This window comes from Aotus nancymaae, unplaced genomic scaffold, assembly GCF_030222135.1.
Source record: "Aotus nancymaae isolate 86718 unplaced genomic scaffold, 86718_ANA_hifiasm-v0.15.2.pri h1tg000006l, whole genome shotgun sequence".
NCBI lineage: Eukaryota > Metazoa > Chordata > Mammalia > Primates > Aotidae > Aotus > Aotus nancymaae.
Genome location: NW_026988417.1, coordinates 67451380 through 67479002, shown reverse-complemented (window position 1 = coordinate 67479002; position 27623 = coordinate 67451380). Strand labels below are relative to the sequence as shown.

Sequence of the window (27623 nt, the reverse complement as noted above, 5' to 3'; positions counted from 1 at the left end):
GTATGAGGTATAATCATAATTCTTCTTAAAGGTACAAAGCTTATTTAAAGATAGAATAGTTTGGGAAGAAAACAACCACGTCATAGAATTTTCCAACTAGGAAGTGACTTTAATACATCGGCAACGTCAGCAATTCCCAGTTTGAGACATACTAGGATTCCTTTCTAAGGGGTTGGTAAATCTAAATATTGTCTATAGACTAAAAACACATATATTTGTATAAATTCTCTTTTAAACATACATTAAGCCTCTATAGTGATTAGTAACATGTATTCATTTTAAGTTGATACTGAATTCATAAAGGCTGTGGGCCTTGTGTTTTTTAACTGATATAGAGCAAACATGTAAGCACTGTTAAATGAGGAAGAAGAGTCCTGCAGAAAATAATTCTTTTAAATTAAAAGAGATTCCTCTCATGAGAAAAATTAGGCAATCCTAGACTGGGAGCACACACACAGGCTCTAAACTGATATCAGTATTAAACCTATAGTAGACTGCAATCAGATGAAGCCGTGGGCCCTACCCATAGAGCCAGCGTTTAGCAACATACAAGGACATATAACACCTTACAATTCTTCCATCTCTTTCTTTTTCTATCAAGTTGTTTTTTCTTCTGACTATAATTGGCATTTGTTTATTATGAAATTACTGCTTTTCTAATTTAAAAAAAGAGCACAGCTACTTTCGTGAATTAGTTTTTACATAACACAAAAGTTTCAAGTCGTTTATTAGTCCTTAGCAAAAACCACTGAGATAAAATGGTATTGGATTGCCTTTTTACAATTAAGGAATTGAAAAATTTAGGAAAGTGTTCAAGATCAAATTGTTTCATTTAATATTAAAAAAAAGACCTTAAATATGAATTCTGTTCTAGCAAATGCTAATTTTTTATTGATGTTATTATAAATGTAATTGCATGTTCACCATATGGGATCCTTTTAGCAAGAATCCTTTTTGCTATCCTTTTAGCAATAAATTTTAGCTAATTTTTTATTGATGTTATTATAAATTTAATTGCATGTTCACCATATGGGATCCTTTTAGCAAGGATCCTTTTTGCTATCCTTTTAGCAATAAATTTAATGAAGAATTTATGCCTTTTATGATAATTTTTTTTTGAGATGAAGTTTCGCTCTTGTCGCTCAGTCTAAAGTGCAATAGCACAATCTTGGCTCATCACAACCACCCACTTTGGGTTCCAGTGATTCTCCTGCCTCAGCCTCCCAAGTAGCTGAAATTGTAGGCACACACCCCAATGCCCAGTTGATTTTGTATTTTTAGTAGAGGCGGTGTTTCACCATGCTAATAGGCTGGTTTCATACTCCCAGCCTCAGATGATCCACCTGCCTCAGCCTCCCAAAGTGCTGGGATTACAGGCATGAGCCACCGCACCAGGTCAGTAATAGAATTTTTATAGAGATATACATAGATATAGACAGGTGAAATTCTGAACCAAAAAACAATCCAGTTAGAGACAAAATAGAGAAAAGGAAGGAACATATATTGAATGTAGTAAATACTCTTCTTTACTTAAAAAGTTTTTATCATAGATTTTTTTAAAAGTATTTTTCATGTGGACTAATCCATTCTTCAATTGGTTTAATAACTCAAAAAGAAAATGATCTTGTTTTTCTTTCAATATATAATTAGATGTAGAAGAAAACAAGAATTAAGAAAGTTTTAAAGTTTACTAAAATCCAAATCACATTTTCTTCTTGATTAACTTGATAATTTGAGAGTTTTTCTGAAATTAAAAATTATCTAACACATTTAAAAATTCACATACCATTTGAGTGTTGAGTAAATGATATGGATGGCAAATTAGCCAATAGCTGATTAGATGAGAGAATTCATTAAAATACAATTTATTCTATTTGTGGTTTCATTGAGATTCAAAACTATAGGTGGAAAGGAATATGGAAGTAATCGATACTTCTTCTTAAATCTAAATGACACATGACAAATAGTAAGAGTAACAGCAGCAAATATTTCTGCCTGATGCTTATAACTCATTAAGTGGTTCAAAATATATTTGCTAGCCAGGTGCTGTGGCTTATGACTATCATCTCAGAGATTTGGGAGGCTGAGGCAGGAGGATTTCTTGAGCTCAGGAGTTTGATACTAGCCTGGGCAACATAGTGAGACTGTGTGTCTACAAAAAATTAAAATTAAAAAAATTAGCCGGACAAAGTGGCACATGTCTGTCATCCCAGCTACTTGAAAGCTGAGGTGCGAGGACCACTTGAGCCCAGGAGGTCAAGGTTACAGTGAGCCATGATTACATTACTACACTCTAGTCTGGACAACAGAGTAAGACCCTGTCTCATAAAAGTAAAATAAAATGAAATATAAATATATCTGCTTATTTATTCCTCAAAATAGCCCTATGAAGTAAGTACTCTTTTATTTCCATTTTATAGATTAAAGCACAAAAGATTAAGAAATTTGTCCAAGGTTCTTAAGCTCATAAATTGCAGAGATGGGATTCAAACCAGGCAGCCTGACAACAGCATCTGTAGTCTTTACCATCATATTCTATTGCTTTAACCTGTAGCATGTAGTGCACCTGAAGTTCAGAGTTTGTTATACATATGATACTCTCAGTTTTTAAATTAAAATCCATGTTTCTGGAGTTCTTTCGTCTCAGATTACTTGCAAAGAACATTCATATCCCTTTGCAGGTAGTTTTTATTTATTTTTCTTAAAAAGAAATTTATATGTTGTTGTCTTTTCATCAAGCAGAAAATCATGTCTGCCAGTCTTTCAGTTTCCATCTCTAAAGCATTTGCTAATATTACTTTTTTTTATTCTTGTGTTTAAGAAAAACATTTTATTCTAAAAATTTCACATTTAAAATCCCACCCATGAATTTCATCAACATAATTCTCTAGAAAATGATTCAGTAATCACAAAATATTAAAAGGCCAGATAATATGTGATTTTAGGAACCTAGCTGATTCTGAAGCTGCTGCTTGTTATACTTGCCATGAGTTGTGCCCTAATAATAGAACCTCTCCTTCAGTCACTTATGTAAACCCACACAACAGTAATTTACACACATAGTGATGATGAATTAGGAATGCAGCTATACCTATTTAAAGGACTGTTTTTTCATGTTCCATGTTTAGCTAACACCTAGTTACATATAATTGTATGTTTCCTACTCCTTAAGCAGCATTTAACAGTTAAAATGCTAACTTTCATGAAGCCATTCATTCAATATTTTACGTCTCATGCAACCACAAGACAGCCATATAAATAAATGCACATATTTAATTCAAGGAACTTTTCATTTTACTTGCCAATCATTTGCATGATTATTTCATGATCATATGTAGATTTATGTGATTTTACAAATATTATATTAATGTTCTTCTTAGATGTAGGAATAGAATAAAACATAGTAGGCCGGGTGCAGTGCCTCACACCTGTAATCCTAGCACTTTGGGAGGCTGAGGCGGCTGGATAACGAGGTCAAGAGACAGAGACCATCCTGGCCAACATGGCGAAACCCTGTCTCTACTAAAATTACAAAAATTAGCCAGGCATGGTGGCACCCAACTGTAGTCCCAGCTACTCAGAAGGTTGAGGTAGGAGAATCGCTTGAGCCTGGAGGTGGATGTTGCAGTGAGCCAAGATCATGCCACTGCATTCCAGCCTGGTAACAAAAAAAAAAAAGAAAAAGAAAAGAAAAAAAGAAAATTTCAAGTTTAAATATTTACTATTTTTTTTTTTTTTTTGAGACAGAGTCTGGCTCTGTTGCCCAGGCTGGAGTCCAGTGTCACGATCTTGGCTCACTGCAACCTCTGCCTCCCGGGTTCAAATGGTTCTCCTGCCTCAGTCTTCCAAGAAGCTGGGATTACACGTGCCTGCCACCATGCGCAGCTAATGTTTTATATTTTTAGTAGAGATGGGGTTTCACTATGTTGGCCAGGCTGGTCTTGAACTCCTGACCTCATGATCTGCCCATCTCGCCCTCCCAAACTACTGGGATTATAGGCGTGAGCCACCGTACCCAGCAATCTTCTTGTCTTTCAGTCTCCTTAAAGATATCATCTAAAATTCAACAAGCAGTACCTAATTTATGCAGACCCAGGAGGTAAAACACGTAGAAGACTGAGTGCAATGCCACAAAAGCTCCAAGAATTTTTTCATGATTAATATGTTTTTCTCTGTTTATCACTACCACTAACAGACAGTAAAACATTACTAGTGAAGGCAGTAAAACAATAGCCATTAAAGTCTTTATTACTCATAATATATATTTGAACTTAAATACCCCCTAATAGAATTACACTTAAATAAGATTGTATCTTCTAGGAGATCTTACTCTGTAAGGGATTATTTGTGTAAATTATTAAAATTTTATTGTAAGTCTTGCTGGACTCTGTGGATGCATTTTTAAACCATTTAGTCAGCTTTGAAAAAGATATAATTATATCTGGGCCTTACCTTTCCAGGGATTCTAATTTATTTGGTCCAGAAAGGATCCCAAATCAATGTAACTTTACAAGCAAACAGCTTTAGTCTTAACTAAAACATGTAAAGAGAAAGAATATTGAACTCCACATTCTAGATTCAAGCTCTAGTCCTGACTCTGAAAATAGATTGTTACCTGCTCTTGTGGAGATCACAACTTCTCTGGGTTAGATACTTCTCATCCTTAAAATGCAGGCTTGAACTACATGATCTCTAATCATATAGCTTTCTTAGTACCATATTAAGAAGGTAGAACCACAACTTTATTATCTCTTGACCAGTATGTGCCTTAGGCAACCTTAGGCAAGTGTGCAAAGTTATTGGCTAAAAGACTCTAGAGTGGTAGCACAGATAATATCCTCAGGATATGGAAATGTTATATATTTTATGAACAGGTTTCTCTGGTTTTCTAAAATCTGACTTCATCTCTCCTAAGATTTTTGCTTAGGCTTTTTCCCCTCCTTTTTTAAATCTTCCTCCCTTTGCTTGAAACATATGAATCATGCATTCCACAAAACACAATATGGGGATTTAGGAGCTAGAAAATCCAGATCCTGCTGAGGATTAAGAAGCCAATCTTGTTATATGACCCAAAGCACATCTATGAAGACAGTTTCACTTTTTCTGATGGGAGAAAACTATATAAATTGAATATTCTAAAAACCAGAAAAGAAAATAATGAGTTAAGCCAAAAAGACACCAAATTAGTAGCCAGAAGTCCTAGGTTTCAGTCCTGGCTCTGACCGTTTCTAAGTCCCTTGACCTTATGACCTTATGACATTGAAACTCTACTAGCCTCATCTCTACTACTTGCAGGTAATTGCTCCTGTCCTTCATGGGACTCAAATGAAATTATGTTTAATAAAAAGAATGAGACAAAACTGTAAGATATAATTATTGACAATAATACACGTTAGGTATTTACTTAGTGCCAGGAGACATAAAAGAGTTAAAAATGGTAAGAGAGTAATCATGACAGTGCTGGATTTTCAAAGGAAAAGGAGGTGGGTGTTTCCAAGAGGAAGCATAGGCACCAATAGCAGGTGGAACAATGACGTCAAAACAATAGGAATGAAGGAAAAGATGTGGCAGTAATGAGATCACCAGTCACCTTTCAGGAGAAAGTTCAGAAGCATAGAGAGGAGAGAAGTCAAATTACAGAGGTATGAAATCATACATTTCTTCTAATTCTAAATAATCCATAAGTGAGGATGGGTATCAATGAGCTTCAGAATGAGGACATTTACAACCTGGCCTCTCTTAAGTTGTCAAAGTGTAAGTGTAAAACTCAGGTAGTAGAGATAAATCATTCTTCTATGTGGGTCTTTGTCTAACCTACAATATATTCAAATGAATGGGATAGAAAAGCTACTTATGGTGAATTTTACTATAACATGCCTACTTAAATTTTTCTACTTAATTTGGAAGAAACATCCAAAATAATTTCCTTTAATACTACATAACTCTTATAAACATTATTACTACTTAAGAAAAGTATTCTTACACATTGCAATAGTAATATTAGGAACAAAGTAATTCTCTAAAATACTATACTTAATATTACATTCAATCCTTATTTAAATTTCTTGGTCTTGCTTCTTATTCCTTTCCCTTCTACCCCAATTTTTTGGGAAAAACTTTTATCTTCAGTGAGGGTTAAAAACTGAGTCTGAGAAATAAATATGGGTCAATGTGCTCAGTGTTAACAGTGCTGTGGAGCTTGAACTGATTTGGACCTCAGAATGGCAGATCAGAAGAATGATGAAATGAAAGAAAATCATTCTTAAGGCTTCTAGATGCTATTTTCAAGTGACTGTGGCTTGCTCAGGCTGTAAATCCAGCGTCAGAATCCCTCAAAACTCTTGTCATCTCATTAGTCAACCCCACAAACTCCCTGGAACACCATTAATTTTCCTTCTTCTAAAGACACCTCCCAAAACACACTTACATATAAAATCCAGTTATCTTTCTACCTTTTGTACCAGAAGAAATAATACTTCAGATCTGTTCTTTCTGGCTTAGTGTAACTATATTCTTAAAAGTATATAAAAAATGAAGTTAAATGAAACTCCAAATCTCACCAACAGAATACCTAAGTTTTATATAAAGCTTAAGCCAATTCCCTAGAGACCATCTGTGTCCTATCTGGATGACAAGGTACGTCTTTGGACTTGGAAAACATATATCTCATATATTATGGGTCTCCAAAACAAATGGTTGTTCATTTATAGCTACCCTTTTCTTTATAGATACCTAAAATGCCAGTATTGTTGTGAACATTATAACACTCAGAGATGAAACTTTCTGCTCTTTGTTAAGATATCTGCTGTAGCGAGGTCTCTGGAAACTCTGCGAAATCCTTCACCTTTCAAAATCACAGGTCAATAAAAAATACTTAGAAGGAAAAAAATAAATCAAACTCAATAGTGTAACAGGAAGGTAGGAATGGTTCTTGATGTCAGAGGGTAAATTTGAGGGTTGAAGCCTTGGGGTTATGTAACATTTCCACTTTTGTGACTTTTGAATTCAAAATATTTTTATGACACTTGAGCTCTAGTTAATTGGTACTTTTGCTTATTTCTTGTGCTGGTCAACTCTCAAATTAGTCTCTACTTAAATACCACTTCCTCCAGCAGTCTTCCCTGATCTTCCTGGACCATATTAGGTTCACTGAGTGATAACCTTGCTTTACATTACATTTTGAACTTATTCTATTATAAAACTTATCACTTCTTCATACATTTTTTCTTTGCTTCTTCCATTAAAAAGTAAGCTCTAGAAGAAAGAGATCATTCCTTTTTTATTTATTTTATATTCTTGGTACTTAACATGGTATCTGACACACAATACATGCTCGATAAATATTTGGTAAATAAATTAATTTGTAAATATCTTTTGACCTCGCTAATCAATTTGTGCCATACAATAAATATATAAATGAAAAACAGTAATTTTAGAGGCATTATTTAAGTACCATGTAAAGAAAGTAAGCTGAGAAATATCTTTTATGAGTACTTTTGTTCTTAAATCAGAACAACTTAAGATGTTCTTAAATATAGTAGCTTTTTTTATATCTTTTGACTTTTTTGATATATTAACTCATTTACCATATTGTTCTTCATTGCTATTACTTAAAAATAAGACTCCTTCTTTTTGGCCCCTCTGCGTGTATTCTTTATTGACTTGCTTCTTAACTGCTTCTGAGTCTTACCTAGTTATTATTCTCCCTTAAATCTTTACCAGCCTCTTATTCTACTACTTTCTTTTCTCTCCCACCAATCTTAAGTCCCATTTACCCTGGGCCCTCACAAAGTCTTCCACTCTATCACAACCTTTATCAGCTTCACCTTTTCTGCATTGTTAAATATCTCAAAATACAGGTTATAATTGACTTTCTAATTATCATAGCAAAAACATTTTCTGCACTCTACCTTGTTGACTTCCAGATTTTGTTCCCCTTTTCATTCTTCATTGGTTACCATCATCCCTGTGTTTAGATGTTAAAATCTCAATTATAGTTTAAGTTTTATTTTCAAAACCATCTCATTTAAGAAGTTCTGATTTTCCAGCTGGGTCTGTATTTTTACATCTTTAAAACCCCATAATGTTTTACATACATCATTTGTTTTGTATCAGAAAAGTTGCATAGCACACTGGAAGTAAGTGAAGGTTCTTAGCTATCTGCCTTTGAATATAGGCTCCACTACTAAGTAATTGTGTGATATTGAGCAAGTTTCTCATATATAAAATGAAATGATAAGACAGTTGTGAAAATTAAAGTAATAAAGTCAAAAACATTAGAACATATCCTGGCACATATAAGTTACTTAATAAGTACTAGCTATTGCTCTTCTTAGTGCTGATTTAAAAGTTGTACACTCCTCAATGTCAGATTTGAATATTCTTGAATCCCAAATGATGTCTTCCTTCTATTTGGAAACCCTACTCTCTCTAGTGTATTGTTTTGCATATAGTAGACAGTAAATACAAGGTTGTTGAATGAATATTTTGATTACCAAAGCTGAATTCCATTAGATAGGTTTGTAAAAGGAAAATAAAATCGACAGACCCCAAATTCACTATGCCAAAAGGGAAAAGTTAAATGTGGAAGCTGAATCTCACACATACACACATACACACTGCCTTTCCTTTTGTTGCTTAACTGATAGATAGAAAGAATGCCACATTAATATACACTGCTTATCTTCAGGGTACAGGACAAGAGAAAACCAGAAATCGTCCCCTGACCCTGCCCGTCCTGAACCAAATGTATATTTGACTTCTTCCTCTACTCAATATTGACTTTGTCATATGTAAAGTACAGGTGTACTGAACATGAGATGAATATATAATTGTTTCCTCCACCTCCTTCTTTTTGCGTGCAACATATGGACTCAGTGAGCCTAATCAAACTCTCATAACAATGTGATCAGACCACTCCATCTTTTTTTTCTTTCCCTTTTCCCTGCCTGCCCACTTTTTCTGCTTTAAATATCAAAGCCTTCAAAATCCTCTCTGGAAAAAGTATCGGCTACAGATCCTACTGTGGCTTGTCTTTTTTGTTTGTTTGTTTTGTTTTTTCCGGGGCACATCCTCAACCTTGGCAAAAAAGAAAAAATAAATAAATAAAAACAAAACCTCTAAATCAATTAAAATGCACTTCTGTCATTTTCTTTGGTTTTACAGATTATAGTAGAGAAGGAAATTACATTGGAACTAGGTCATTCTATAACTGATAGTAATCAAACACTACAATATTAATAATTATTGCATCTGTGGTTCCTGTTATATGAATGATGTGCATGTTATTTGAACTAGCTCCCAGACCAGTTTTGTTAGACACCTACGGTTCAAATTTAGGGCCAGTGGTAAGGAAGAGCTGCCCATTAACCAGTCCACGTAACATTACTTCTCAACATTGATTGACATCACTCACAAGTCACAATGTCATATAATGGGTTTGGTGGAGCCTGTTGAGCAGGAGAAATACTTTCAGAAATCTTTAGAATATGCTGGTTGTTGAAGACTTTATAACATCTTGAATAATGCTAAGAAAAACTGGTCAGAGATGAAATAATGAATTATTTTGAGAAAACACTGTGCAGCTTAAGGAGCCAAGGGGCTCCTACAGGCAACCCAGAAATAAGGAGTCCAACCAATAGAGTATCTTTGTGCTCCACATAAAAAAAAAAACCTGATCTCTTTTGGATGTTTATTACTTTGAAAATTAATGTAGGAATGATACTGAAACCTAAAAGATAAATACATCTGCGTTATTTTGAGGAGAAGAGACATCACCCAATTCCTTGGATTTACTGTTATTTGCTATTCCCACTTTTTGCACTTAAAGTATTTAAAATATTTTCACATATGTTTCTCTATAAAGGGCTTAATTATGATAGAAGGTAAAAGACAAGCCAAGTTATTCAACAATATTAGGTTTGAAACTAAAGCACTTTTTAGATAGATACAAAAATAGCATGGAACTTATAATGTTATAAATAAAACTGCTAAAAGTATCCAGATACATTTTTATTACTAAGAAAATTCTTGCTTCCAACTTCTTCATTGATTGATCCATACATGTGTTCAGTTATAACTTTTCTTCTAAATATACTTTCATTATAATTTATTGAGTTGGAAGTTTGTCATTTAAAAATCATCTTAGTAAAATGTTACCATTTTCATGAGGTTTTCTCAACCTCATGAAGTAGTGCATGGTCTTCCAGACCTAAAATCATTTTAAATAAAGATGAAGCATACCCAAGAATATTTATTCATTTATATCTGAAATAAATGTTTAAAAAGAAATTGTTGAGAGGCAACGTGATTTTTTAAATTACATTTGAAAGCTAAAATATAGCTGAGATTTATTAAAATGTATTTAATGGCACATCAATTGGTTACAACAAGCAATTCAGAAAAAAAGTAGTTTTATGGTGATTTAGAACAGTGACTTTCTTGTGGATTCTGGAGACTTAGGAGCTTTCTGAGGTGGTTGGGGGCTAGGAGTCTCTGTAGGGGTCAGACATGGGAGAGAGAATATGTGTTTCTGAAGAAGATAAGTTCCAGGTTCTCACTTTCACTATTGCTATTTTTTATTATGTGTATAGATCTTCCACATAAAATTTCATTTAAGAAACATTGGTTTAAAAAGTTTGACAATTACTTCTATACATTATAATTTCCTTATCTTGTAGGTTAAATCCTGTATGACAAAAACTACTACTTCTAAAAGTACTGTAAAAAAGATTTCTCATATGATTTTTTTATTTCAAGCAATAGTGTAGGTACAAGTGCCATAAAACTTGTCTGGGCCCTTAGGGTTTCTTATGATGCAATTTTCCTTACATTTTTAAAATGTGGCATTATAATTTTTGAATTAATATTATGGGCTTTTATGCATTTCATTACATAATTTGCTTGTATTTTAACCATGAATTCAATGTTAAGTTTTGCTCAGAATTTGCTCAGTGTTTAACCCTAAGTTTTGAGTGGTCACTGTTTTGTTTCTGGGAAGGGAATAAATTTTATCTTTTGAAGGCCAACATAGTTTGTTTATTGCTTCACTCTTCATGTCTTTTCACATAAAGAACATTTCACTTTGGTCAAAAGGAAAAAATTAGACTTTATCAATGAGTCAGAATGGGAACAGATTGTGCCTAGAGAAATGTGTGCTATTTCAAACACAAAGGTAGCATTCCACAGTTTTAAACTAATTAGAAAGAATGGAAAATGGTTATCAGAACTTCCTAAAATCACTCAGTTTAAGACAGGTACACACAACCAGTTTATAAAGATGAATCAAGATTATGGTGCAGTTAGGGGAGTGGGAGAAGACTAGGAAGCAAAGTAAGAGAGAATTTGTATTTATTGAATATTTACTGTGTGTGAAAAATGAAGCTAGGTACATTACACATGTTCCTTCTTTCAATCTTCAAAACTATTCATGGACTTGGTATAATAATCTCCCATTTATTCATGATTACCTGAGAGTTAAATAACATATTTAATATCAAGCAGTGATGAAGCTGAGATCTGAAACTAGGATTATTGGATTTCAAATCCCTGGTCTTTCTGGTGTTCCCTTTACGTCGCAAGACTGGTCTACCTCTGCCTTAGAGTAGATCTCCTAACTACTGCCCAAGCACAAGGTTTTCTCACTGATCATGGTCTGAACATTACACCCCGTTCTCCATCAATTCAGTCCTCTTGTTCTCAATCCCTTGTGGCTCTTGCTCCTCCTTTGGAGAGTGTCTCACTCTTCAGACTCTCAGCACTCTTCACCTCACTTTTAGCTTAGTTTCCGCTTAATCCCAGTTTGGCTTTAACTTTTGACTACACAGCATCAAACTGCATTGGTTTAATAAGCCTCTCGATTTAAAGCCATATCAGAGGCCAACTTTGATAAAATCCCTCCTCTAAGAAAGTCATATGTCCTTAGCTTACACAAGACTCCAAAAATAGAGAACACATGCAGACACTTCATCTCACAGTAACCCATGCTCCTGCGAGGAAGCATTTAGGTCCAGGATTTGAGGATCTATTTGGATGAGAATTACAGGAGCTGGCTGAGAAGTCCAAACGAGTAGACTATTTGATGCTGACAATTGGCCTCCAAATGAAACTCTCAGAGGCCTGCAGAGCCAAAAATAAAATCTTTTCCTAACCTAAATCATCTATCAGATAGGGCAAAGGGTCACCCAAAGGGGAGGATGGTTGAGCAGTATTAGCTTGAATGAGCATCATTCATTGGGGCTGAGAGACTATTGGGTGAATGAAAGGCAAACAACTCAGAATATTTCCTATCCAGAGGCTAAACAGAAAGGGCCAGAATGATGAGTAAGCCAATTGAAAAGCTATAGTGTCTGGTTCTATAAAAAACTGAGGATGTAAGGGCACAGTTTCTTTGTGATAGGACAATAGAATATAATGCATTGAGGAAGAAGGGATTTCTCCTTGCTTTTCAAACCATGCGAAACAAAACAATCAAGACGTTTTTTCTTTTTTTTTTTTCCCCCAAGGAAATATAGATCAAAGACGCAAGAAAGCAAGCCCATGCTGGGAGGTTTGTTGCACCTGGGATCCTATTAACAACCTGGAGAATTCTGGTATATGGAGTTTCCCAAAAGACTCTTCTCTTTTGTGGATTAAATAAAGACTTGGTGAGGGAAGATGGATTTCTCTAGGCCATGCTAGAATGGCCTGAGGAAGACTTTTTAAATTCTTTCCTTTCCTGGATGGTGAACCAGGCCCTATGTCTTGTACTTTTTTGCATATCCTCTAGTACCTGGCTCTGTACATGGAACATTATTGTGCTCCATTAATATTCTTTAAGTGAATGAATGAAGGGATGTTAAATGGGATGATATATGGGAAAGCATTGAAGAGAATGGGAGTTAAAAGCATGAGCTTAGAGCCAGCTGGATTCAAATTCTGACTACCCCATTTACTAATTGTGTGACTTTGGGCAAGTCATTTAGTATTTCTGTGCCTGTTTTTCTTCCCTTGCACAGCAGAAATAATAGGATCACCATTTCCTAAGAATGTTGTGGGTCTTAAATACGCACAAAATATTTGAAACTGTGCCTGGCTCATGGTAAGAATTCAATAAAGTTTAGCCATTTTGAACTTTGAAACTATTAACTAACTTGGAAACTATAAACCATACAAGATTTTTACTGTTCTTAAAATCACTAAGATTGGATTAAAGATTAATGCAACACAGTAAACTCTTGACATTCAAGAGTTTAATACTCAAATTTGACTTTTTATTATCATTTCTAAAGGTTATAATTTAGAGTATTTGTAATTTTACTTCGGCATAAACTTGAATTGCCAGGACTTTTAGGCTTGTATACAAGCAAGATCAATCTTCATTCTGGAGAGTGTTCCCAAATATTGGCCATTTAACACCTGGCATTTCTTATCATTACATATGCAGTATCTGTTTTACTAATAAGCACTACGAGGACAAGAAGTATGCGTGTTTTATTTCCAGAGCCTAATAAAGTAATAGAAATAGTTAAAAATGATGGTGCATTTACTATGTGCCAACTACTATGCTGAGTTTACATATACATAAAGTAATATCCTAATTCAAGGCTTACAATAGCCATTTGAAGTTGGCACTACTACTGTAACAGATTATCTTTCTGAAATATTCACCCGCTTAGCCCCACCTCCATCCATGTATCGAAAGTACTTCCCTACCTCTTGATTCTGGTTTTGGCCATATGACTTGCTTGGGCCAATGGGATGTAGGCAGATATGATGCAAGCAAGAGACTCAAGAAGTACTTGCATGGATGGGCTTGCTTTCTTGTGCCTTTGACAGCACTGGGAAAACTAATGCTTGGGATAGTCACAGGTCTCAGAGGAAGGAAAGAGCCTTATAAGGCAGAGCTAAGCCCTCAGATAAAACCAGTGAAGATTAGGCTGCTTCCAGCCAAATTCTAGACTCATGAGTAAACCCACCTAAAATCAGCAGAGCTTCGCAATTCCCCATTGGCACTGCTTTGTCTGTATCCTGCAAATTTTGATAAATTGTATTTCTATTTTCATTTAGTTTAAAATATTTTTAAATTTCATTTGTGACTTCCTTAACTCATGTATTATTTGGAAGTGTATTATTTAATTACAAAATATTTGGGACTTTTCCAGCTATCTTTCTGTTGTTGATTTCAATTTTAATTTAAATATTGATTTTGACTTCTCTAAAATAATATTGTATAATTTGTATTCTTTTAAACTTGTTGAGGTATGTTATAAGGCCCAGAATGTATACTATCTTGATGAATGTTCCATGTGAGCTTCAAAGAATGTGTTTTCTGCTGTTGTTGGACATATTCTATAAATGTCAATTAGATAATATTGATTGATAGTACTCTTCAGGTAATGTATATGCTTACTGATTTTCTGCCTGCTTGATTTGTTAACTACTGAATGAGGGGTGTTAAAATCTCCAACTATAATGGTGGTTTGTCTGTTCTCTTTTCACATCTATCAATTTTGCCTCGCATTGTTTGTATGTTACTTGGTGTATACACACTTAGGATTGTTCTGCCTTCTTAGAATTGACCCCTTCATCATTATGTATCAGTTATCTTCCAGATCAATTAACAGAAAAATGAAAGTTTTATTTACTTTCATGCATTCTTTCTTTAATGTTCTTCCTTTCTTTATGTAGAGTCAAGTTTTATTTTTCTTCTCCCTAAAGAACTACCTTTAACATTTCTCACAGTGCAAGCCTGCTGGTAATAACTTCCATCAGTTTTTGTTTGTCTCAGAAACTCTTTATTTCTCCTTCACATGTGAAGGGTGATATCACTGTATACTGTATTCTAGGTGGTTATTGTCTGTCTTTATTTTTTTTAATTATGTCACTTCACTTTGCTATTGTTTGTATGGTTTCTGATTTGAAGTTTATTACAGTTCTTATCCTTGGTTCTCTATGAGAATGTGCTTCTCTAGTTTCTTTCAAAATTCTTCTTTTGCTTTGGTTATCTACACTTTGCATGTGATATGTCTAGTCCTAGTTTGTTTTATTATTTACCTTGTTTGGTGTTCTCTGAGCTTCCTGAATCTGCATTTTGTTTTCTGTCATTAATTTAGGAAAATTCTTAACCACTATTACTTTAAATATTCCTTCTGCCCTGTTTTCTTCTTCCTTTCCTTGTAATATTCCCATTATGTATATGCTACACTTTCTGAAATGTTTCCATATGCTTGGATGCTCTGTTCTGTCTTTGTATATTCTATTGTTCTCATTGCATTTCAGTTTTGAGCAGTTTCTACTGATTTATCTTCAAGTCCACTGATTCATTTCTCACTTGTTCTGACTTGTGTCCTGTCTGCTCTTGAGCCCATCAAAACTAATCTTCAATTCTGTTATAGTATTATGGTTTCTAGTGTTTCCTTTTAGTTCTTTCTTAGAATTTCCATCTCTATGTATACATTAGCCATCAAGTCTTTCATATTGCCTGCTTTTTCTATTAGAGTCTTTAACATATTAATCACGGTTATTTTTAATTCCTTATGTCATAGTTCCAATATCTTTGTCATATCTGAGTTCTGATGCTTGTTTAATCTCTTCATATGTTCTTTTCCTTGCCTGTAGGCATGCCTTGTAAATTTTTTGTTGAAAGCCTGTAGGCATGATGTACAGAAAGTTGGGTACATAGGCTTTTAAATTCCTCTAGAGTTTTTTTGGGGGGGTTGTTTTTTGTTTCTCATCATTACTTTGGACTTTCCTAAGTACTCCTCCATAGAGAGAGTCTGTACACCAATACTGGAGAACCACTGATGTACTGGTAAGGGATATAAAAAGGGAAATGTCCCATAAACTGTAGAACCAAAAATAAAATCTTAAACCACCTCAAACAACTGAACAAACCCTCTCTGGGCCACGGGAATCCCAGAGAAACCTGAAAAGCTAAATTTCAGGCTATGATGGGAAGGCAGGTCAGACATGCCTCATTAAACCCCAACCCTTTTGGAGTTAAGGCACAACTGACCAGCATTAACATTAAAACAGAGATCATAAGGTTGACAGACTCTTTGTGGCAATAAGATACCAAATTCTAACGTAACTCAGGTATAGCATCATGTGAAAGATAGCAGACCCTGAAGGAAATAAAAAATATATTTTTGTCATATTTTGAAATACCCCTGCAAAGCTATCATTTATGGGAAAATTTGCATCTTTAGAGAATCTCCACTAATACAGACAGTTCTTTCTCTGATCTAGGAGCGATAAACTGAGTCTCACACCTTTTAATGTCTGAAAGGAGACATTTGCTATCTATTATCTCTGAAGACTGCTACCTATTAGACTTCATCTACACAGCAAGAACCTTGGTCTCCACAGGCCGCCTTTATCTTTTTTTTTTTTTTTTTTGAGACGGAGTTTCGCTCATTACCCAGGCTGGAGTGCAATGGCGCGATCTCGGCTCACCGCAACCTCCGCCTCCTGGGTTCAGGCAATTCTCCTGCCTCAGCCTCCTGGGTAGCTGGGATTACAGGCACGCGCCACCATGCCCAGCTAATTTTTTGTATTTTTAGTAGAGATGGGGTTTCACCATGTTGACCAGAATGGTCTCGATCTCTTGACCTCGTGATCCACCCGCCTCAAGGCCGCCTTTATCTTAATCAAGCAATTCTTTCTACTACTTCAAGTCCTTAGAGAAATTTTAACTCTTTCAACCAACTGTCAATCAGAAAATATTTGAATCCACCTATGACCTTCATATCATTTAAATAAATGTCCCTAACTAATCTCATGTTGAATTGTCATCCCCAATGTTAGAGGTGGGACTTGGTGAGAATTGCTTGGGTCATGGGGGCAGATCCCTCATGGCTTAGTATTGTGCACACAATAGTGAATGAATTCTCAGGAGGTATGTATTTTTTTTTTAATGTGTGACACCTCCTACCCCACTCTCTTGTTCCCATTCTTGCTGCGTAACGTGACTGCTCCTGGTTTGACTTCCATCATAAGTCAAACCTCCCTGAGGCCTCCTCAGAAGCTAAGCAGATGTTGGTTCCATGCTTTCTGTACAGCCTGCAGAGTTGTGAGCCAGTTTAAATTATTTTCTTCATAAATTACCCAGTCTCAGATATTTCTCTGTGGTAATGCCAGAATGGCCTAACACAGAAAACTGGTACCAAGGAGTGGGGATATTGTTATAAAGATACCTGAAAATGTGGAAGCAACTTTGGAACTGAGTGACAGAAAGAGGTTGGAAAAGTTTGAAGTGCTCAGAAGAAGACAGGAAGATGAGGGAAAGTTTGGAACTTCTCAGAAACTGGTTAAATTGTTGTGACCAAAATGCTGATAGTGATATGGACAATGAAGTCTAGGCTGATGGGGTCTGAGATGAAAATTAAGAACTTACTGGAAACTGGAGCAAAGTTCACCCTTGTTATGCCCTAGCAAATAACTTGGCTGCATTCTCTTCATGTCCTATGGATCTGTGAAAGTTTAAACTTGAGAGATATGACCTAGGGTATCTGGAGGAAGAACTTTCTAAGCGGTCACACATTTAAGATGTAACCTGGCTGCTTCTAACAACCTATACTAAGATTCAAGAGAAAATAAATGACTTGAAGTTGGAAGTAGCATTTAAAAGGAAAGTAGAGCATAAAAGTTTGAAAGACGTGCAGCCTGATCATGTGGCAGAGAAAGAAAGAGTTCGTTTAGGAGAGGAATTCAAGGAAGCTGTGGAGCAACCACTTGCTAGAGAGATTTGCATAACCAAAAGGAATCAAGGGATAATGTCCAAGACAATGAGTAAAAGGCCTTAAAGTCATTTAAGAGATCTCTAAGGTAGCTAGCCCCTTGCAACAGAGGCCCTGTTTTCAGGGTCAACCCAGAGGCACCATTGCCTTGCATCATTTTAAGAAGCTGCTTTTCACATCATGGCCACTCCACCTCCAATTCCAGCCTTGCCTTAAAGGGGCCCAGGTAACTCAGGCTGCTGCTCTAGAGGGAACAAGCTGTAAGCCTTACTGGCATCCATGTGTGTTAAGCCAGTAAGTTCACAGAATGCATGAGTAAAAGAGGCGTGGCATCCTCCACCTAGATTTCAGAGGATACATGAGAAAGCCTGGGCATCCAGGCAGAAGTCTGCTGCCAAGGTGGAGCCCTCACAGAACCTCTGCTAGGGCAATGCAGAAGAGAAATGTGGGGTTAGAGGCCCCACACAGAGTCCCCACTGAGGCACTGCCTAGTGGAGCTATGAGAAGAGAGCTACCATCCTCCAGATCACAGAATGGTAGATCCACCAGCAGCTTGCCCCCTGTGCCTAGAAAAGTTACAAGCACTCAACTCCAACCTGGGAGAAAAGCCATAATGGTTGAACTACGCAAAATCACAGGGGGTAGAGCTGCCCAAGGTCTTGGGAGCCCACTCCTTGCAGCAGTGTGCCTGAATGCAGGTCATGGAGTTAAAAAAGATTATTTTGGAGTGTTAAGATTTAATACTGACCTGATGAGTTTTGAACTTGCGTGGGACTTGTAGCCCCTTTATTTTGGCTGATTTCTCCCTTTTAGAACAGGAATGTTTACCCAATGCCTATACTGATATTGTATCTTGGAAGTACATAAATTGTTTTTGCTCTTACAGGCTCATAGGTGGAAGGGAATTGCCTTGTCTCAGATGAGACTTTGGACTTTTGAGTTAACACCAAATCAAGTTAAGACCCAGCAATCCCATTGCTGGGTATATACCCAAAGGATTATAAATCATTCTATTATAAGGACATATGCATATGTATGTTCATTGCAGCACTGTTTACAATAGCAAAGACTTGGAACCAACCCAAATGCCCATCAACGATATACTGGACAGGGAAAATGTGGCACATATACATCATGGAATACTATGCAGCCATAAAAAACGATGAGTTCATGTCCTTTGTAGGGACATGGATGAACCTGGAAACCATCATTCTCAGCAGACTGACACAAAAACAGAAAATCAAACACCACATGTTCTCACTCATAAGTGGGTGTTTAACAATGAGAACACATGGACACAGGGAGGGGAGCATCACACACTGAGATCTGTGGAGGGGGGCCTAGGGGAGGGACAGTGGTGGGTAGGGAGTTGGGGAGGGATAACATGGGGAGAAATGCCAGATATGGGGATGGAGGCAGCAAACCACATTGCCATGTATGTACCTATGCAACAATCCTGCATGTTCTTTATATGTACCCTAGAACCTAAAATGCAATCATATATATATATATATATATATTTTAAAAAAGAATACATTTCAGGGACTATTGGGAAAGGATGATTGTTTTTTCAGTGTGAGAAGGACGTGAAATTTGGTGGGCCATGGGAAGAATAATATTGTTTGAATATATATCTCCACCAAATCACATGTTGAATTGTAATCCCCAGTGTTGGAAGTGGGGCCTGGTGGGAGGTGTTTGGGTCACTGGGAGTAGATCCCTCATGGCTTGGTTCTGTCCTTTCAATAGTGGGTGAGTTTTCAGGATATTTGTTTTTTAAAATTTATGTGGAACCTCTACCAACACTCTTTCTTGTTCCCATTCTCACCATGTGATGTGCCTGTTCCCACGTTGTCTTGTGCCATGAGTCAAGGCTCCTTCAGGCCTCCCCAGAATTTGAGCAGATAGAACCATGCTTCCTGTATAGCCTGCAGACTTGTGAACCAATTAAATCTCTTTTCTTTATAAATTACTCTGTCTCAGATCTTTTTTTACAGCAATGCAAGAACAACCTAACACCGATCTGTAAGTGCTCCTCCCAGTCCCCCTCCTCACTTCAAGATATCCCACCTCTTTAGGCTGAACCAATGTGCACCTTCCATATGCAGATTTATGATTTTACCTACAATTCCTGTCTCCCTAAAATATATAAACTCAAACTGTAACTAAACTACCTTGGGTACACTTTCTCATAAGCTCTCGAGATTGTTTCCTGGGTCATAGTCACTAATACTGGCTCAGAATAAATTTCTTTAAATACTTCACAGAATTTGTTTTGTCAACGATCTTAGGATTAATATGTTTTTTAGTAAGTCTGTATTCCTAGGTTGCGAACTTCATGGGTATTTCCTAGGTTTTTTTCTCCTCCTAGTTTTTTTCTCCTAATGAGTGAAGACTAGAGGGAGCTGGAGTGGGATGATGTCCTTCCATCAGGTGGGATAAGGCTCTGGTCAAGTATTTCCTGTGGAGAGGAGGCCTTTGTTATGGACAATGTTCTGTGTATGTTTCAAAGGGCTATGCTTCCCCTCCCCCTGCCAGGGCCAGGAGGGGCTGTTTCTCACATCTTCATCATGAGAACCTAATGGATTTTCTAGAGACAAATCCCATTAAAGTGTGTTCTTCAGTCAGTTGTTTGCTTCTCATTCTCATTCTTACACTACTCCATACTCAGCCTCCAGCAATTTACCAAAATTACCATTTTTTTTCTACCAGTTTATGGCTTCAGCAGCTACTGCTTCAGATAAACATATTTCAGCAGTGACTCTCGAGATTCACCTCAGTTTTCTGATAGGTCCAAGAACATTTGTTTATTTTTAGCTTGTTCAGCTTTTTCTTATTGTAAGGATAAGAGTGATAACTTCTAAGATCTTTACATATTGGAGCTGAAACCAAATATTTACCAAATCATTCCTAAGGTAGGAAATACAATACTCATAAATTACATTATTCCTTGATTAGTTCAATCTCATTCTTAACAGCATTCCCCAAATGATCTTGATTCATGTATTTTCCAATTTGCAAAAAATCCATCAAAAATCATTATAAAATTTAACAACTTCCATCACTGAAAATGAGAAGATTGCATTTATTCAGCCTCTATCTGTGAACTTCCCTTCTCTTTGGCGCCTTCTCCATACTTAGACATCTAAAAATTTCACTAGCTGATAGATTTGTACAGTAAAACCAGAGACCCGAGAAAGAAATACCCAGAGAAGAAGTGTCTCGGATCTAATGTATGTAACTAGAAACAAAGACAATATTGGATATGCAAAGAACCTATATAATAATTATTATTATAATCACCTAAGCACTTAAGAATAAATACTAATTATGTCATAGAAATTATGGTCATAGGAATTTACTGGTAAAAATATACTTGTGGATGTTTTAGTATAAATGTGCTTGTAAGATAAATAAAAACCTCATAGATTTCTTTCACTTATCTATTTTGAAAAATGTGGGAATATTTAAACTTACTCCATTGTTCCTTTTAATCTCCTTGTTGAATTCACATGCTGGTATGTAAGAGAGCTTGGGTAAGCATGAAGACATCTAGTCCAACTCAGAGTCATTCCCATTTGAAATAAAAATGTGAAAGTGCTAGATTAATGTTGACAAATATGCTGTTCCATTTAAGTACCAGATGGACCCCAGGAGTTTACTTTAAATTCTGATTTGGTGGCAAGATTGTCCTGGGAACCCGTGGAGAAACCTGAGATGAGAACAGATTCAGATCAGTGTCCCTGCCAGAATCTCTGGGCTGAGCAGATGACCAAAAAACAGACAAAAGATGGGTGTTCTCAGTACAAAGAGAATTGTCAATTATGAGTGGTCCTGAACAGACTTTCTTTCAGCTAAGACAGGACAAAACCAGATATTCTTAAGTGGTAAAGGGCTTCCAGGATGTACTCTGGCAGTTAAGAATGGAGACTGAAATAAATCACAAAGAATTGGTGTAAAGTCTCATTGTTGAAGATTTTGGATGGTAGAGGGAGGATAGACTGATATCTATGTTTTCAGTGACATTTTATGTAAAGACTAGGTAACTTCTTGGGGTCTTGACTCTGCTAATGTTCATACGTAACAGTCCACATTACACTGTTTAAAAGTTTAAAAACACCGTTTAAAACACTATTTTAAACTTTTTAAAGAGTTGTTTTTAAACTTCATTCTTGAATCCCAAACCCTACACTTATTAAGTTGGAGTTGTTTAACAAGCTTGAATGATAATTTTATCTATAGAATGGAGCTAACAGAATATACACCATGGAATACTTCTAAGATTGAAATAATTTCACATATTCAAAGTGCTGAAGAGAATGCCTTGTGCATAGAAGGTACTCAAGACATAATACGTCATTTCTCCCTAAACAAAGACACACACACATACACACACACATACACACACACATACACTGGCTAAGAAACAATCCTTGTCAGATAAATAGTATGTCACTAAATATTAGAAAGAGTCCTTTATTTTATTACAAGATAAATAAAGGGTTACTGGATATGAATTTCCTCATTTGTGGGGAGTGTTGTGATATGATAGTTTAAGCAATGTTTTCAAGTATGCACAGTTGTTGGGTAATCACGAAGATACTTAATTATAAACATCAACTCTTCAAAATTTAGTGTGAGCAAGATCTTTGCTTTTTAAAAAAGAGAACTGAGTAATAAGACGTAGTATTTTTTTAATGTCGAAACTTCTTTATTTGCGGGGATAGGCAGTAAAGAAAATAAGAATGTATTTATTTGTGTTAAATGCCATCAGGTATAATATGGGAACTAATTTTACTTTTAACTGTTTATAGTTTACTGCATATCCAAGTTGAAAAGCAGAAATAAATAATTTGATTATTACTTTATCTAGTTTTTGTTTATTCATAAGCATAACATTTTTGGTTCTTCAATTGATGTCAATTGTATATTGTAAACGCTGTAAAATAAACTTTATAAGTCTGAGCTTAAGTTTTTATTTAGAATTTTTTTCAGAAACTATAAAATATTACAACATTTTTGGAATGGCTGTATATCTGAAGTCTTATTTTGTTCAAGGACACAACTAAGTTATCAAATGAGATTAAATACAGTCCCAAGAAAACCCTTGAAAGCACACATAATAATAATCTGAAAAAAATGTCTGAAAGACTCAGTAATACTTTAGTTATCTATAAAACTACAAGTCAACTAATATTTGCTTTAAATACTCATAAAATTATTTATTCACTTAAACCTTAGTCACAGACTATATGATATTACTGGCATTGGAATACAACAAATTTTACAAACATATCCTTCCCTTCACAGATCTGTTATTTTTTTCATTATTTTACCATTCTTATTAATTAAACGAATTCTGTTGATTCCACTGTGAGTGAAGTTAATTTTGCAGTAGCAAGATAAAAACATTATTATTTAAAACAGAATGGACAATGACCTGTTATAAGCTAAATGGTTTTTCTCCAAAATTCAGCTGTTAAAGTCCTAACCCTTAGTCGCTCAGAATGTGATTGTACTTGGAGATAAAGTCTTCAAAAAGTGATTAAGTTAAAAAGAGGTGTTAGGGTAGGCCAGAATCCAATCTGAATGGCATCAGAAGAAAAGGAAATTTGGGCATACAAAGAGATACCAGAAACACTAGAACACACAGAGCAAAGAACCGAGCTAGAAGGTGGTTGTCCACAATCTATACACTGGAGTAGATTCTTGTATTAATTATACATGAGTAAAGTTTGGGAGACTGATGAAACTACCTCTGTTGACCTAGAAGAGCATCCAAAGCAACAGTGTGAAGAAATCAGAGAGCTCGCGCTAAAAATCATAAAAGATAAGTGTTAATAATCAACCTTCAGTGGATGTCCTCTTTATAGGGTCACCTATGCTTGCTGTACTTGCCTTTGTTCTGTTCCTCACCATCAGGCATCTTTGCCAAGGACTACTTGGCAAATGAATGCCCTGGGATTATCTACTCCCCTAAACAGCTCCCTCTCTTCTAAAGTTTAATTGCCTTCCCCTACACAACACTTAATTTCCTTCACTGAGGTGAAACATCTGTGGCCACAACATTGTTTTCAGAATTATTAGTCTATTTTACTTCTTATTTCTGTTACCGTTGGCAATAGAGTTTTTCCTTTTAGCTCCTTTTTGTATATTACACATATTTGGTCCAGGCATATTTGACTTCCTTGTAAAATTTGTTTATTTTCACCTAGAGACCATCAAACTCCAAGTAGTCTGAGAGATCTGACTGCCGTTTTCCCAAAACAACGCACCCAGTCAGCATGAAGCAGTTAAGAGCGATTACTGTCTGTATCCAAACAGCAGTTAGATGTGCCTCTTCAGAGGGGGCATTGATAGCAAAAGGAAGCAGGAAGATTCCTAGACAGATAGGGACAGGTCCCTGGTGAAATCCAACCTTCAAGCCAAAGAGCCTGAAGCCTGAAAACCCAGCTGCCAGTTCTGCGTAGGGTCCACAACCAGAGTGAGAACATCCTCAGTGCCTTTTTCCCAATCAAATGGTGCTTTTTCCAAGCCTGTTCATGGACCAGTCAGAATGCAGTCCCCCATTCTGAACCAATGAAAACCCTGAACTCAGCCATACATTGGGTTACCCACTTTCTGCGCCCTCTCTCACGCAGATGATTACCCACTCTTGGGTCCCCTCTCCACTGACAGCTTTCCTTCTGTTGCTCAATAAAATTCTTCTCCGCCCTACTTACTCTCCAGTGTCTGCACATCTAATTCCTCTTGATTGCAGGACGAGAACCCAGAACTCACTGCACTGTGGGCGACGGGAACAAACGAGCTATAACGCAAATGAACTGTAGAAGCAACGAGCTGTAACACACCCCCGTTTGCCATGTTGCAGGCGGCAGGAATGAGAGTCAGCTATAACATTTCTTGGTGGCTCAGACCTCAGGACTCCCCTGGTGAAAGCCACAACACCCCTTTGGGGCTCCGCAGTTGCTTGCAACTCCGAATTTTGGGGCACCACCACGTTCCCCTCACCCAGACACCGGTGCCCAAAGTGGAAGCCAGCTGCGCCATGTCTGGAACAATCGCGGGCTGAGCGCAGAGCGGCTGCGGGAGCGGGTTCTGGGCTGTACCGCGAGCTGAGTGCAGCCCACTGGGTTGAGTGGGTAGAGCAAGCCCTGTGGCCATGAGCGAAGCCCGGACAGAGGCGCCAATGACTATGGAGATTTCCGGCTGGTAAAGTAGAGCCAAAAAACTCCTGTAACACAGTAACCACCCCCTCCTGCTGGTGGAGCAACAGCTCCCCGAACAGGGAGGCTGCTTGGGTGCCATTCCCTCCACATGCTGAACTGTAGAACCCTGTGTCACTGGTTTATGTATAGAGTATCTCTGAAGAGATAAAAAATAATTTTTACCTCTGAAAAGTAGAACTAGTGGTTAGAGAACAATAATGGAAGGAAGTAGTACTATTCTTTGAATATCTTTTTAGTTATCCTTTATATCATGTTCATATACGATCTATTAAGAGGCAACTCGTTTTGTTTTGTTTTTTTCTTTTTTTGAGACAAGAGTCTCACTCTGTCACCCAGGCTGGAGTGCAGTGACAAGATCTCAGCTCACTGCAACCTCCACCTCTTGGGTTCAAATGATTCTCGCACCTCAGCCTCTCAGGATTACAGATATGCGCCACCACACCTGGATAATTTTCATACTTTTAGTAGAGATGAGCTCTTGCCATGTTGGCCAGGCTTGTCTCAAACTCCTAGGCTCAAGTAATCCACCTGCCTCAGCCTCCCAACGTGCTGGGATTATAGATGTGAGCCACTGTGCCGGGGTCTGTTTTTTCAGAAGCTTAACGGCATACAATTTTGAAAATTAAGCTTAATAATAGTATTCTAACTTCATCTGAACTCCAAGTATTTTATAAGCTGTACTAATTAAATAAATGTATTGGACTGTTTCTAAAAGAGAAAGAGTGAGCAATAAAATAAGGATTTTTAGCTTAGAAATAGGAATATAAAGTAAGTATATATAGTACAAAAATATTTTTTGCCTTGCTATATATAATAAATAAGTGACAAATGAGTCATTATCAGTTATAAAGAACTAAAATTTTTTATCTTGCTATACACAGAATCTTTTAAAAATAAAATAAGTCAACTATTTTTTTGTGTGTGAATAAAAAATCTAAAGCAAAAACGACTTGTGGTAAAGAGCTTTCTATATGAAAATATCACTTTGAAAATTCTATATTTCAAAGAAAAATATAGACTAATAATGGAGAAACAACTTGGAATAAACATTTGCAACACAAATGTTAAAGGGTTAATATTTGAAGTATTTTGAATGTTTTATATGTAAATAAAAAATTATCCAACCTTCTAATAGATATATAAGCTATGAAGATGAATAGACATTTTACAGAACTAGAACGACAAATGGTTAATAAACAAAGGAAAATATTCAATCTTACTTAAAATAGAAAATGCAGCTAATTTTATTTCAATCTGAGATGACAGTTTTACTTGTCTCTGTTCATTTTGTCACCTGGAAACATAGATACAAGAAATAATTCTTATAAATGTTTCAATTTTATGATCAATATTTTTCATGGTAAAGTAGTTTTAAGAGACAGGCAGCTATACTGGGGTATTTCTAGGGGAATATCCTCCATTTTGCAATACTCACCTTAAAATCATTACAATACTTGTAATGTTTCTATTTAATCCAAGTGTAATCTGCATTTTATTAGGCCTTAACAACTTTTGGGTTACAATAACAGAAATATTTCCTGTCTTTTGCTCTTTACTGTGTAGTCACCTGAAGTTTTTCTGCCCCTTTTTCCTCCCAGCTTCCCTTCTCAGTCCCTTTCTTTCTTTCCTCCTACCTTTTTATACCTACCTTGTAAATTGTAAATTTTTAATATTTACTTTCAGTTCTTTTTAATACATGAAATAAGATAATATAGATAAAATACCTAAACTTTTATAGTTTTTCTTTTTTACTATACTCTATTCAATGTGTTTTCCATATTTTTAAGTCATAACTCCAGATGTAACTAGTATATTAAATCATCTATTCGCTAATCCTAATTACAATTTTATGAGTTAGCATCTACTATTATCCCCATTTTATGAATGAAGAAACTGAGGTGAAGAGAGCTTACATAGTTTTTCTAAGGTTCATGTATTGTAAATGGTAGTACCAAGAAACCCAAGCTTGGTAGCACTGGAGTCCCTGCTTTTATTTTCTCTCCTATTTTAGAAGTGATACATAGTACTTCCCCTTAAGACATAAATATTTCATGATATTTATAGTTAACTATATCTTTTACGGTTATTTTAGTTTTTATAATTTTGTAACATGGTCTCTTTTTAGTCAGTATCTTCATTCTTTATTTGAACAAGACAAGAATTTAGCACACTCTGCTTTCTAAATTCTCCCTCCAATCTTCCTTACTATTGATTTCTAGTGTTTAAGTTTCACATTGTTAGTTTGTAAATGTCACAAATTAATTTTAACTTCTGCTCAGTATTTATTTTGGGTAGTTTACAAACACGTATCTCTGATTTCCTTGCTCATCATCGTTACGTGCACGGTATTTTTTTTCTCCTCGGTTCTTGTTTCATCTGCTGAAGTATATTCACTGGAAGTCCTTTCCGTATGGTTTAGAGGTGATACGGTTTGGCTCTGTCTACCTACCCAAATCTCATGTTGAATTGCAATTCCCAATGTTGGGGGAAGGAACTGGTGGCAGGTGATTGGATCATGGGGGCAGACTTCCCCTTGCTGTTCTCGTGATAGTGAGTGAGTTCTCATGGCATCTGGTGGTTTAAAAGTGTGTGGCACTTCCCCCCGCCCCTCTCTCTCTCTCCCTCCTGCCACCATGTGAATACCTGCTTGCTTCCCTTTCACCCTTCTGCCATGATT

At 36.2% G+C, this 27623-nt stretch overlaps 1 protein-coding gene across 1 annotated transcript in view; it reads right to left on the bottom strand.

Annotated features, from left to right (window-relative positions):
• Positions 1-24581, bottom strand: part of EREG (epiregulin) — a 49963-nt gene extending 25382 nt beyond the window's left edge. Inside the window, exons 1-2 of the mRNA XM_064363688.1 lie at positions 24440-24581; positions 23993-24179 (exon numbers count right to left, since the gene is read on the bottom strand). Coding sequence (XP_064219758.1) covers positions 23993-24179; positions 24440-24581 — 329 coding nt within the window. The remainder of the gene's footprint in view (positions 1-23992; positions 24180-24439) is intronic.
• Positions 24582-27623: the final 3042 nt, after the last annotated feature.